The sequence below is a fragment of the Culex quinquefasciatus genome, chromosome 1, assembly GCF_015732765.1.
Source record: "Culex quinquefasciatus strain JHB chromosome 1, VPISU_Cqui_1.0_pri_paternal, whole genome shotgun sequence".
NCBI lineage: Eukaryota > Metazoa > Arthropoda > Insecta > Diptera > Culicidae > Culex > Culex quinquefasciatus.
Window position 1 is genome coordinate 82,491,891 of NC_051861.1, and position 14,174 is coordinate 82,506,064.

At 43.4% G+C, this 14,174-nt stretch overlaps 3 protein-coding genes across 3 annotated transcripts in view; 2 read left to right on the forward strand and 1 right to left on the reverse strand.

The window, feature by feature from the left end:
* The window catches only part of LOC6052743, an 85,812-nt gene that overhangs the window by 65,969 nt on the left and 5,669 nt on the right, over window positions 1-14,174 (forward strand). Inside the window, 2 exon segments of the mRNA XM_038265632.1 lie at window positions 7,634-8,194; window positions 8,197-8,258. Coding sequence (XP_038121560.1) covers window positions 7,634-8,194; window positions 8,197-8,258 — 623 coding nt within the window.
* LOC119765405 lies at window positions 10,354-11,079 on the reverse strand. Its single transcript, XM_038249194.1, has one exon. It carries the CDS (start codon window positions 10,903-10,905, stop codon window positions 10,444-10,446), a length of 462 nt encoding a protein of 153 aa, XP_038105122.1. The 5' UTR covers window positions 10,906-11,079; the 3' UTR covers window positions 10,354-10,443.
* Window positions 13,202-13,841, forward strand: LOC6052742. Its single transcript, XM_001868926.2, has one exon. The coding sequence runs from the start codon at window positions 13,280-13,282 to the stop codon at window positions 13,739-13,741; it is 462 nt and encodes a 153-aa protein (XP_001868961.1). The 5' UTR covers window positions 13,202-13,279; the 3' UTR covers window positions 13,742-13,841.

The following is a 14,174-nucleotide window of genomic DNA, read 5'->3' on the forward strand; positions in this document are numbered from 1 at the left end:
GAAAGATAGCATTATCATTCCTTCGTGAGAAAAAGCATGTACTATTGTATGATAAAACGTGTACAAAAAAGCATGTACGCAAGAAAAATAAAAGATTTCGCACACCCAATAATAACATCAGTCTTGTGAGAGTCATTCCAGATACCAAGTCCGCGCCCCAACCATTTCGGCTACCTCATCGTCTTATTGAGTTGGTTCAACGTCAATGTAACAATGGGTTTTCATACGCCGTATACTGCATTTACTGTAATACGGTGTAGCTGTATGTATCGGTGTTGATCCAGACAATTTCAGCGGCGAGATAGCCGAGAGGGTTGGGGCGCGGACTTGGTAATCAGGAGATGATTCTCACCGAATTGGTGTTTTTTTGGGGTGTGTGAAATCTTTTTTTCTTGTGTACATGCTTTTCGTGTACACGTTTTCATACAATATTATTGCTTTTCTCACAAAGGTGATGTGCATGCTTTGACATGCGATTTTACACGGATTTTTTTACTGTGTAGTGCAGCGGTTCTCAACCTGGGGTACATGTACCCCTGGGGGTACCACAACAGCTCTCAGGGGGTACCGAAAATAGTTACCTGTAATGGCGGCTTCGGCTGAACAGGCCATGAAAAAACGCTATCCCGCAATGCTTCGCGCCTCTTTCGCTTGTTAGCTGTTTACATCTCGATTAAAAAAAATGTTGTTTTCTCTTTCTAACCGCAGAATAAAACTCTGGTCTTGATCTGCCAGTTTATTACACGTAAACAAAAAATCATGCAATATGGAGTTTATTTTTCATATTTTTTAAAATTTTCTTACACTGGTAATCAACATTACACACAGTTCAGTTCACTTTACACACTTGTATAGGATTTTTCAGTTCAAGTATGATTACACACTTTCGTAATGGATTACACACTTTCGTGTTATCCATACTTGAACTAGAAAATCCAATGAAAGTGTGTAAAGTGAACTGAAAGTGTAATGCTGTTTCTCGAATGAATCTTTCACTTCGATTTAGATTACCGTAGATAATCCGTTCGAAGAGCAACATTTCGAATACGCAGATTTAGACATTAGCGATAAAGCGTAGAGAGCCTATATGGAGAGGCGAAATGTCACTCTCAGGTTCCAATCGAACTGTCAAATCGGGGTTCCAATCGAGCAACAAGATCATGATAGAACAAGGTTGGAATCAATTTAAAATAAATGGCAAAACGAGACTTATAACAATCACAAGTATTGTAAAACTGTTGTTGATAATAATCTGGTAGTTTTTGTTATGTTTGTGCTTGTTTAATACATGAAAAGTGCAAGCACAAAAAACTAGTAGAGTAGTCATCAATGAGACACGGGGAACAATGATAAAATGGCTCTCACAAGTCGTAGTTTCAACCAATCAGGCTCATATTTGGGGAAAGGTGTCTACTGGATACACGTCTGTCATAATAGTGGCTTTGGTTATGGACGCCCCTGAAAAGTTATTCATAAATGTTTGATTCTGAGTGTAAAAGTAAATTATGGACAAAAATATTTTTCGCTCGTAGGCTGCCATTTACACCAAAACTAATATTTCTTCAAATTTCTTTCGACGTTCCATAGGATTAAGTTGGGCTACAATGTCCTTTCATTATGTTGGGGGCTTGGTCCTTCGGGCTTGGTGTAGATCCTTTCGATAGCTCAGTGGAGGGAAGGAAGAGTGAACCCCAACCGTTCACCGTGGCGACTCGGCCAGCCGTAGAAGCCCTGAAACCGGCAGGTAATGACACCGGTGGAATCTCTGCTTCTCCAAATCTGGCCGTCCAAGTGGTTTTCCGAAATAAGAACTCGCGGTTTAAACGAAGTGTACCGTAAACAAGACGTTTATTTCCATACTACAATTTATTATAATTTACATATTACAGCCGTGACGGTGGGCCTAAGGCCCGTGCCGTCCGGCGAACCGTAGGACTGATCTGTGATCAAACCTGCAAGATCCCATCAGAGATCTGCTCGTGCGATGTTTTACCGTCTCCTTTTCCTGATTCCTATTTGGATAGTCTAGGTCGTGGTAAGATCGTATGACCCTCAACTAGTGTGTTTGTTACAAGTGTACAAAGATGTGTAATTGTGTCGCAATTGATGACCAACAGAATGGTGTGGAAAGTGTGAGAAGTGATAATAATTTTTGGCCAGGGTTGTACCCTTTGACCTGACCTGATATCCCAACATTCTCCCCGCCCTGAAATAACCATTTCTGAAAATCCTGGTTGGTCTTGATTGGTTTGTTCTTCTTGCAGTGGTGAACTGCCCTAATGCCCCATACCAGCAAATGTGTCTACTACCGATCAACCTTTCCTGTGTGTGTATTGCATTGCCTCTCGTTTGGTGTGTGTGCTTCGAAGTATGATGCCCTGGTACTTCGACGTCCCAATTCTTCCTTGGCTCGACGGTGTTCCTACCGATCTTGGTTTGGGTTTCTTGGTTCTGGTCCTGGTTATGGTTTACCTTGAGTCCGCAGCGATGTTCCAATCGCCGCCTTCCGGGTTTGAAGACAGTGTTCCAACTGTCCTCCCTTGATGGAGCCCTGCTCCGGATGGTGATCGCTGTTCGTGCGTCCATGACCCTTTTGGTAAAGCGATCCTCGATGATAGACAGTGTTCCAACTGTCACCTGGCATGGAACCCGTTCCGTTTGCCGTCGTTTCAGAAGTGTGCGTCCTGACACTCTGAAGGCGTGGGTGGGATTTTTGGAAAACAGTGGCCTACTGTATTCCCCGAGGGAGCCCTTGCTCCGGATGGTGGCCTTGAAGTGTGCGTCCATGACACTTGAGGGGTTTTGATTAGTGACCAACAGTGTTCCAACTGTGGTCCTCATTGGAGCCCTGCTCCGGATGGTTTACCCGAGGTGTGCGTCCTGTACACCTGAAGTCCAGAACGATGTATGACGGACAGTGTTCCAACTGTCGTCCCAGGTTGAACCGTACGGCAACGTCCCAGTGACGTCCCGTGTCGATGTGGTTTGGTTGAATGGGTTAGTCCAAATTTGTTAAGTCCCAGTGACTTCACACCAGCAGTCGAGTTGGTTGATTGACGAAACCTTAATCGTCAAAGGATTCTTCTTTGCAGCTTGCGACATCCTACGTCACGGTGGTGCTGCCCGAGTAATCGACGTCTCCAGCGACGCCGCGTGCATGCCCAGCACGTCCTGGTTGGTGTTGGTTAGCTTATGCTAAACCCGTAGTAGTTGGTGGCATCCCGATCCCATTGATGCCAGAGTTCCGAAGTGGTGGTTCAACAACACAAACCGAGTTTACCTTGACGCCCCTCTGACGTCACCGGAAGATGTGGAGAACGACGTCGGTTGATGCCGTGGATATATTCGCTGTCACTTGGCTCGGGCTGTTGCAGCAATCCGTCAGCTGCCCTAAGAATGCTCCGTCGACCCAGGTTGGAACCGCTTATCGAACCAAAGTAGTTACGACCGGAAGCCGTAATTTAGGAAAATTGCCGTCTGTCCCACCGACATAGCCCAAGATTGGAGCCGGTTGCGTTTGTTCCCGAAACACGATGACGTCATAGGTAGGATCCGTACGGCTGACACCGTCACCGTAATGATCCGTAGCGGGTGCGTTCAATGGTCCTCACCGAACGATGGAATGGACAAACCGACGTGGCGTCATGGAAGAGGGTGAAGTTTCATGAAAAGGTGGTGTCCGATGTCCGGCTTCGGCGGACATATACATGCTATGTTTACCTTAAGGAATCAGATGATGCGCTGCCTCTTCATGCCCGTAGTCGTCGAGGAGAATGCAGTTCGCCGACTGCAACTGCGTCCGTGCCTCGCAGCACAGCAGCCTCACGCGGTTGTAACCGGAGCCCATGCCCCGGGTAGGTAGTTCGTCTTCGGCCAAATATCTACGAACCAAGTCCTTTGCCGATCCTTCGGCGGTGGCTGATGACGTCATGACGGCTGATCTTGCCCAGATCAACGATCGTCCACTAAGTCGCGTGCGTACCACGCACGTTCCGTTGGTAACCTTAGTAGTGGTGGTCGATGACATCACAACGAAGTTCATGACTTTTTTCTGTGTAGTTGTCGTGTTGGCTTTCGAGGCGAACGTTTGCCGAGTCCAAATCCAACTGCCTCATCAGCTGAATCTCATGACGTCATCCATGTGGGTGGGTACCGTCCTTGGTGGTTTGTTATTGGCTAGCGACGTCCCGATGACGTCACCGCAGCTTCCTCAATGGCAATCCGTTGTCATCAGTGCACGGTTGAGCGCACGATCGCAGTCATCGAGGTTGTCGATCAATCAACAGCATACCGAACTCAGCCAAACCCGAGTGATCACTGCCAGCTGTCACAATTTCCGAATGGTCACGTGGTTGATCGTCACAGTTCGTGGCCCTCGAGACGATCTTTGGCTGCCAACGGATGAAAATAGATCGACTCACATTGCTGCGCTCCTGTGCCTTCGTTGTCGCTCACGACGTTCAACTCCGTTTAAACGTCGTTTCCGGTTTGGGTCGGTGGATATCCTTGTACAGGTAGACTGAAAGAACGAAACGAAAGGAGCACCTTCGTTGCGGGTAGCATTGGAATGGTACTAACCTTTTTCCAATAAATTCGTGCCTTGAATTTATCGTGCACCGTTTTCCTGGTACGGGCCTTCACCTCTAGGTGGGAATGGGAGCCAACCTCCTTGAACGCGAACCAGCTGACGAGCTCCGATGCCCGGAATGTACAGCGTAGATTGTGTTGACCTTCCTCGGGTTGCACAGTGTGGTGAGGAATGCACTAACTAAATCCAGATATTGCACTCAGATGCAGTCGATGGTGTGACCAACGTCGACTTCCAGTCGACGGAATCCTTGGGTAGTTTACATTGAGATCCAGTGCTGACTTCCGATCAGCCTGATCGTTCCGGATTGTGGGCGGGAACGAGAACCAGTGCCAGTATACCAACCGGCCTTCAGGGTGGATGAACCGGGACGGTCCATTCATGGATTACGGTTGGTTCCAACAACCGCTTGCAATATTGAGATGGTGTACCTGTTCCCGACCTGGCGATCGATGTGAATAAGCGGCAAAACTCCCAGAATTGTGCCAACCGTTGGAAACGGGATGATCCTTTGCCAGGGTCCAGGTAAGATGACGCCGTGGGGATGGCGCCAACCTCGATCATTTGCGATGGCGGCAGATCCTTGTGTGACCACCTCACAATACCTTTGGATTTGTAGTTCCTTGAATGGATGTACGATACGTCCTCGCGACAATGGCGTTTGGTCCAGCTTGGTTCTTGCTGGAGGTCCCGTTCTAGCCGATCCGGGTACGCGAGTTTCCATGGTGTTGTGGTGTCCCAAACAGGGCGATCCGATGAAGTCGCACGTCCTCCTTCCTTCTGGTCCTCGATGCCCGAGGCATCCGGTTCGAAGGACCAAATGTTGGGGGCTTGGTCCTTCGGGCTTGGTGTAGATCCTTTCGATAGCTCGTGTGAGGGAAGGAAGAGTGAACCCCAACCAAGTTCACTGTGCGACTCCGGCCATTAGCCCTGAAACCGGCAGGTAATGACACCGGTGGAATCTCTGCTTCTCCAAATCTGGCCGTCCAAGTGGTTTTCCGAAATAAGAACTCGCGGTTTAAACGTACCGTAAAACAAGACGTTTATTTCCATACTACAATTTATTATAATTTACATATTTACAGCCGTGACGGTGGGCCTAAGGCCCGTGCCGTCCGGCGAACCGTAGGACTGATCTGTGATCAACCTTGCAAGATCCCACGTCAGAGATCTGCTCGTGCGATGTTTTACCGTCTCCTTTTCCTGATTCCTATTTGATAGTCTACAGGTCGTGGTAAGATCGTATGACCTCAACTAGTGTTTGTTACAAGTGTACAAAGATGTAATTGTGTCGCAATTGGATGACCAACAGAATGGTGTGGAAAGTGTGAGAAGTGATAATAATTTTTGGCCAGGGTTGTACCCTTTGACCTGACCTGATATCCCAACAATTAGATTTGGCCAAAATTTAGAATATACCCAGAATCCAGGGCTGTCTCATTGTTCCCCACTCATTTCAGCCCATGGTAACAATGAGACACTTTGATTTTTCTTCAATAAACTTTCCAAAATCGATGGAAATCTTTCAAAACATGAATTAAAAGTGATTTTTGGCATATTTATAGAGTTTAAATCATTTAACCAAAAATACAGTTATTTGGTATTAATACATGGATTTTACAAAATTTTAATACTTTTTATGTAACTTTTGTTATTAAAATTTCATGTTGGCAAAATTGCTCTAAAATGTTCAAGGCAAGTCACCTGCAATGGAACAATACAAACATGATGTTTTGCAAGAAAAATGTTGATTTTCGTAGAGTGTCTCATTGTTTCAGCTGTCTCATTGTTCCTCAAGTGCTTCTACAATGAGACAGTTGAATAACTCATGTAGACGTCAGATCGATCTTATATTTTGGTCAATGTTAGAACACATTATAAGAAAGATAATGCAACTAAAACTCATTAAAAATGCTGATGAAAAAATAGAAAAATCGTTGAAAGTTGAAAACCAAAGTGTCTCATTGATGACTACCCTACCCTACAAGTTTTTCAACCTTAAATTTGAATGACGTTGGGTGTTTGAAATTTCTCCCAGAACATTTCATTTCCCTATGTAGGTCCCTAATAAAGCGGTGTTGATAGATTTGTCAACAGATACAGCAGCAAAAAGGCTATTGAAGGAGAAACCATTGTTACAATTTTGGGCTGAACTCGATTGATTATCAAAAGCTTTCCGCAAAAGCAATTAGATTTGTTGCCATTCACAAGTACGGAGTTAGTAGAAAGTGCGTTTTCAGCCTACGCGTACATCAAAATAAGTACCGCAATCGATTAAATGCAGCTTCAGATATTAGACTTTACCTGTCAAACATAGTGCCCGATTTGCAGCACTTGCAAATAGTATCCAGGGCCAAGGATCTCATTAGTTAAGGACTGTTTTGCTTTTAGTATTTTATGTTTGTTGACTGTCAACTATATCTTTGTTATCAATAAATGATATCTGCTTTAAAACTTTTCTTTCAATTAATTAAATGACAAATAAACAGAGGGTATTTTGCTTGCTTATATTCTATGATTTCTATAATAGTTGTTCTTTAACTCGACGTCCAGAAAGGGGAAACGGTCACCAGCAAAATTTAACAACATTCCGCCCAGAGCAAAATCCAAACCTTATAATTTTGAAAAAACAAATTAAACTTGTTGAAAATTCAAAATCGTCCAAAATGGGACACGGGACAGTTATGCGTAGAAAGGCAATATATATATTGGAATTAGAACCTAATAGACGATTTTATAACTTACCCTGCCCTGGTTCTTGATTCGTAGTCCAGATATTGTCAGTTAGATAAAAGATAAAAATCGATTTTTTATAATAAAATAAAACTGGGTAAATACAGAGGGGTACCTCTGGCCACCGAAAATTGAAAGGGGTACCACATGGAGAAAAGGTTGAGAACCGCTGGTAGTGCAAGGTGCTGACAAACAGATTGAAAAATCGTTTCCTGATGAAAACATTTTTAATGAATAAAACATTAGAAAATGCTTTGAGCACAGACAGTGCATTTTTTTAAACCAAAATCCTTTTCCTTTTTCATCTTCCAGTGCTCGACGCGTCCGCCAAGTCCACGTCCGGCCTCGAGCAGGGTGACGTGTTCCAGCTGGGACACTTTGACCAGTGCATGGGCGTGGGCAGCTTTGGCCAGTTCTGCTTGGCGGATGTACGGCTAGAGGGTTACCGCCTTCGGACGCAAGTCTCGCGCCAACTGTCCACGGAGAATTCGACCATCGTCCACTGGGGCGTTTGCGTTCCGGCATCCTGTGCGGAATCGGACGTGGGTCGCTTGCTACAGATGACCACCGGGTCGAGGGAGGTGACCATTCCGGAACGGGGATGCCATCGGGAGTCGGGAAACGGGAGGACCTCAACTGCGGAAGTCGTGTACGCTTCGGTGATCATGTTCTTCGTGCTGATGGTTCTGGCCAGTACGTGTTACCACGTGCGATCGATGTACGGGTCGGGTTCGGAAAAGCAGAGTACGTTTGGGTGTGTTCTGAGGTCTTTTTCGGTGGTGGAGAACCTGAGAAAGCTGGTGCAGGACAGTAAGGACGACCATGGGTTGGGTTGTATCAACGGGATCAAGTCGGTGGCAATGTTTTTCATCCTGGAAGTCACGCGTTGCTGTTTATGGCCGGTGGAGCGACGTATAATCCGGGATTTCATGGAGAGGTGAGTGAACAATAATGTGTTTTAATTATTAGAATTTATAACAACGCATTAATCCTAAAATAGTTCATAGAGAGACAAATTTCAGTTGATTATCCAAAGGTTTGTACATATGGGATTTGGATAATCGAATCATCAATAAAAAAGCATGTTTTTTATTTTCTTTTATACATTCAAAAGCTTATTCGAGTTATGAGGCATTCAAATTTGAATGGTTGATTGCCTATTAAATTTCCACATGCATATTCTAAATATTTCATCATCCCCATTTTAGCCGCCAAAAAATCAAGTTTTGCAACGAGTTACATATAATTATTTTGGGTCTATTGCTCCTAGCATCCGACCATCAATGTGCTTATTTTCGACCCACCTTCTGATTGGTTGAAATTCCGAAGCACGTGGTGAATTTTTTTGACATACGGTTCAGCCCCAACTGGTACAGTTGAGCCCCAAAAAGGACGGTCATCAAACATGCTAAATCGTTGTGCGGTTTCAAGCCACAAATCATCATTAGAATTATTGATTTAACCAGTTACTGTTAAATTACGTGCATAAACTGCCTGAGCATAATTTATTTTATTAATTTATGAGCTTTTAACAAAATTAAATATTCGTTGCGCAGCCGATTAATTACCCCTTCTACGCGAGTAAGGACTTTGAGATGTGAAAGGCGCGCACACACTGTCACATTTTATAGAAGTGTCAAATGGACTGTAAATACAGCCATCGTCTCCGAAATCAAGAAAGTAACTTTGATTAAGAATATCGAGCAATTAAAAGTGAGAGTGTGTGTGCAACATGGAGTTAAACTTTTCGAAATGCCATGGGAACCTTCATACTCTCACTTTTAATTTCTCGATAATTGATTGGTGGCAGTTTAGTGATTGTTTTTTGAAACGGGATAATGCTAACCGTCAATTACACCATATTGCTGGTGGTTTGAGATTCGTGGGAAGGCCCTCTTCATGTGTCAAGTGACGAAAGCCGGGTGTGCCTGGGTGTCAAAATAGTTGTGACAATTTTGGACCTAATGGGCAACTAGTAATTTTCCACGAAAAAGTTGACGAGTGATATGTTTATTCCGTTTTTTCCTATTTAAAAGGAAATAGTGAATTATTCTTGCCCACCAAACTGAAGATAATGGCAGTTTCCTGCAAATTGACGGTGGAATGCACAATTTCGTCAAATTAAGTTTGGTAGTCTCAATATAGGTACTAGGCCCAAAATAGGGACAAATACCCTAAATGAAATCAATCATACAATACGTGCTCATTGAAATATAACAGTTTTATTTGAAGAAATCATTCAAAAATATCCATAAATCTGCGAGTTATAACTAAAGTAACTAGTACTGTGCGCCTCGATGACCAGGTGGATAAACCGCTGCCCGATCCCGCCCGCAATGACGTACCCCTTGCCACTGTTTGAGCTCTGGTTCACGATGACCTGGACGTACGTGATGACGGCACCGACTCCGGAAGCCGGATAGCTCAGGTTCATCGTCACGTCCTGCAGCCGGGGCCACTGCTTGCTTTCCGAGTTGGTCGAAACCAGGCTGTCACCTGCGGGAAGTTTGACTTATTGGTACAATTAAATCGTACAAGTCGTCGATTCTAACCTGCAATTCTCTGGCCCTGGGCGTAGATAATCTGCTGGCGGACGTCATTACTCTTGATCCGCTCCAGTGGGGTGACCTTGAGGTTGGCGTTGGCCGCCCGGAACGCCTCGATGTCGTCAATCAGGTCGATCCGGACGGCGGTGCTCGTTTGGTCCGAGTCTCCCCGGGTTATGGTGTGCTGGGCGGTGGCCAGCGTACCACGGCAGTGGCCAGAAGCAATAAGGTTGGGATGAAATTGGACATTTTTCGAACACTGCTGGAACAGTACTGATCATGCAGGGAGAGAGTTTCCGATTACGGTAGACAGTACAACACTGGAACGGATTGAGGTATTAGCTATGAGTGAAGAAATAAAGCGTATGACTTGTTGCAATCCCTGAGTTTGACTCTACTAAGCGTTCAGTGATAACACCAGCGATAGTGGGGACCAGTTGCAACTTATTTATGAGAGTGAGGGATTTTTGTTGATGTCATGAATCACTGATCCAGAATGTATGGTGGTAGACATTGCATGTTTATTTGTTTATAATTGCTGCTATTTGAAAGTAGTCACAACTCCTTGACCATCCCCTAATATCCATAAATCTGCGCGTTGTAGTTGAAGTAGTTGGTACTGTACGCCTCAATGACCAACGTAATACGACGCTGGCCGATTCCTCCGGCGGTGATGTAGCCCCGTCCCTGGTTCGAGCTCTGGTTGACCACAACCTGGACGTACGTCACAACGGCGCCCGTTCCAGATCGGGGGTAGTTCAGCGTCAGCGCCACATCCTGCAGAGAGGACCAGGACTGTCCATTCGAGTCGGCTGCCACCAGTCGGTCTCCCGAGATCCGGTTTCCAACACTATAGACAATCTGCTGGCGGGTACTTCTGGTGATGTCCAGTGGGACTAGCTCCACGTCCGGATTGGCTGCCTTGAAGGCGCCGATGTTCTGCACGATCTCAACATGGGCCTCGATCGCTGCGGGTTGCTCATCGGATGCGACCAGAGCCACAACAGTAGCCAGAATCAGTGCAACGAGCTTAGCCATTTTGAGTAAGGTTATCACAGCCTTTTTTATCACTTGTTGGGAAAATCTTTGAAGATTTTTGATGGAGGTTCAGTTGGTACTGAAGGGCCCACCGATGGACGTTGATTTTATATTCATTTTACCAGACTTCAAGTGGTTCCCTCCGTAAGTGGTACAATATGGATCCACTTGACTTCACTGATACTCAAACAAACGAAAAGTAATTAAAATTTAGATGGAAAGTTACTGAAAATTTAAGCACAAATGTTGACGAACTTTCTAGATAATACAAGGTTGATTATTTAAAAAGTATTACCTATTCGACTATATTTTTTTATTCTAGTTTTTTTTTATTGAGTATTACATATTCAATTTCCCCAGCAGTTGTTTTTTCTTCATAACATTGGGTTATTTTTTTGAAAATAAGTAACTTAACGCATAAAGATTTTCTTTCTTTGGTATATTCAATTCTTCACAACCTTAAAATGTCTTATATTCAAAACATGAAATCTTATAACAAAAGATGAAAAGTATGAATTTTATGTTTCACTAAACAATTTAACCCATCTTTTATAAAAACTTCAAATCTTATAAAAGAAGTGAAGTTTTTCAATAATTTCAGCAGCGTTTTCGGGCGACTTTGTTATTTAGAATGTCCTGCGATTGTCGGACGCCCACGTTTCGGATTTTTGTGTTGATTAAATTAAAACAATCTATTTTTTCATAGCTTTTTATGTTTTTATTTGTTGTTATTGTATAATTAATTACCCGCCATATAATCTGTACAAGGAAACGATTTTCATCCGAGGTGCCACAAATCAACTGATCGTTGGATTGGAAATTCTATGAGTCAGTCAAAGCTTTGCTGTTAGAGACTAAAGTTGAAACCTATATAAAGGATTCTTATTAGCAAATAATAAGAGAAACAAAAAAGGTTATTTTAATATACCTTTTTGATTTCTAGCAAAACATTGTAATAGGCCGAAGCCGAAGTGTAAACAAAGAGTCTATCCTGCTCGTTCCTAATGTAACGTCATGATTCGAATTCCCGGACGCTTTGAAACCCGGACACTTCATCTTGTTTTATCAATTATTTGGATATAAGTTCGCATTATGAATGTCAAAACTGTGTTATTTGATGAATTCCAACATCAACTTTCATTTAAAGTTTGTTTGAACGCTGTAGTTAATGCCAACACAATTTAATACAATAAAAATATAAGTTTACTTCAAAATGCGAAACATTTCACTTGAAATATTTCATAGGCGTTCGAAGAATTCGGGAAGGCAAAGCCAGAAATTTATGGTTTCGATTTCATTTAAATTCTGGCTTCGGCCCTTTTACATTGTTTAGCTTGGTTTGATCATTTTTCTAGTCCGGAAAGTCCCTGGACTTAAACATCGAGCCCATCGCTTAATAGAACGTCTTCTAGTGCTATTTGGAGCTGATTGGATCGTTTTAAAATTAATTCTGATTATAATTCACGAAACATAAACTTTTCTGGACTTGGACTTGAAAAACTGATTTGTCATCAAATTGCGTAGCCTACTAGTACCAACACAAATTGCAGATGTCACCTTTGACATTCGATCAAATGCTCGACAAACGCTCGAAAATGGCAGGACACAATCGACATCGAGAGATAACGCTTCGAATCGCACGACCGCCGGAATTCAGTTTAACAGGGTTACCACGATGTGTATGCGCAATTTTTCAACAGTCCTGTTTGAATTTGTTGCAAACATCATTTAGAATAAATCACGCAAATCATTCTCTCGCTCTTACACCACGCAACATTCAAATTGATTGCTAGCTGGTCAAATGTGTGCCACTTTGGATGTTCAGGAAGGATTTGGTGAGTAGTGAGTTACCAATCGTTGGTTGATTTGTAATTTTATTCACTCATGATTTACTTCGATTCCGATCAACACAAATTTCATCGACAGTGTTTCTTTGTTTGAGTATGACATCAACTCTATTATCTCAAGCAAAATTATAGCAATCCGTCCTTGATCCATTCATAATCAGTATCAAAAACACTTGAAACGCGATTTAGTAAATCACCTCGATGACCACTAATTCAATCAACTTGATTGATTGGTTTGCAGCCCTCTCCAGACGTTTCTTTGGCTTAGTGGGCGTCAACGGATGCAAGACGTCAACATTAATTTCCGTCCGGTTTCCAAGAATTTATTGGCACACTTTTCGTCTGATTAGATATCGATCAAGTGGATCCACATTGGACCACTTACGGAGTTACCACTTGATGGCTACTAAGAATGAATATAAAATCAACGTCCATCGTTGGACCCTTCAGTACCAACTGAACCTTCATCAAAAATCTTCAAAGAACCTCCCAACAAGTGATAAAAAGCTGTGATAACCTTACTCAAAATGGTTAAGCTCGTTGCACTGATTCTGGCTACTGTTGTGGCTCTGGTCGCATCCGATGAGCAACCCGCAGCGATCGAGGCCCATGTTGAGATTGTGCAGAACATCGGTGCCTTCAAAGCAGCCAATCCTGACTTGGAGCTAGTCCCACTGGACATCACCAGAAGTACCCGCCAGCAGATTGTCTACAGCGTGGGAAATCGGATCTCGGGAGACCGACTGGTGGCAGCCGACTCGAATGGACAGTCCTGGTCCTCCCTGCAGGATGTGGCGCTGACGCTGAACTATCCCCGATCTGGAACGGGGGCCGTTGTGACGTACGTCCAGGTTGTGGTCAACCAGAGCTCGAACCAGGGACGGGGCTACATCACCGCCGGAGGAATCGGCCAGCGTCGTATTACGTTGGTCATTGAGGCGTACAGTACCAACTATTTCAACTATAACGCGCAAATCTTTGGATATTAATTTTAATGAATCCGTTCATAGCTTATCGGAAAATCTAAGTTCAATTGAGAAGGAAAGTTTAGAGAATAAATAATAAAAAGCAAGTTTTATAGACATAATATTATTTCTTTGTTTGTACCTTATGAAACGACTTAAAAATTATGGGAAAATATTGATTGTATCGTAGTGGATTGATACTTCCAATAACCAATACCCGTCAGATCTTGGTGTCGGTGAAGTTATGGTATTTTCAAGATCCCGTAGTCTATGTTGGAGACAATAAATTCTGTGAAGCTGGAATCATTGGAAGTCGGAGTAAGACTAAGCTTATTTTCAACATTTTTGTTCTAGTCGGGTCTTTGTTGCGCGTAGACTTGTAAATTTATCCTAAAATAAACAATATATTATAACAAAACAAATCAACCGTCGTGATGCCAGTTTAAAATATCAATCC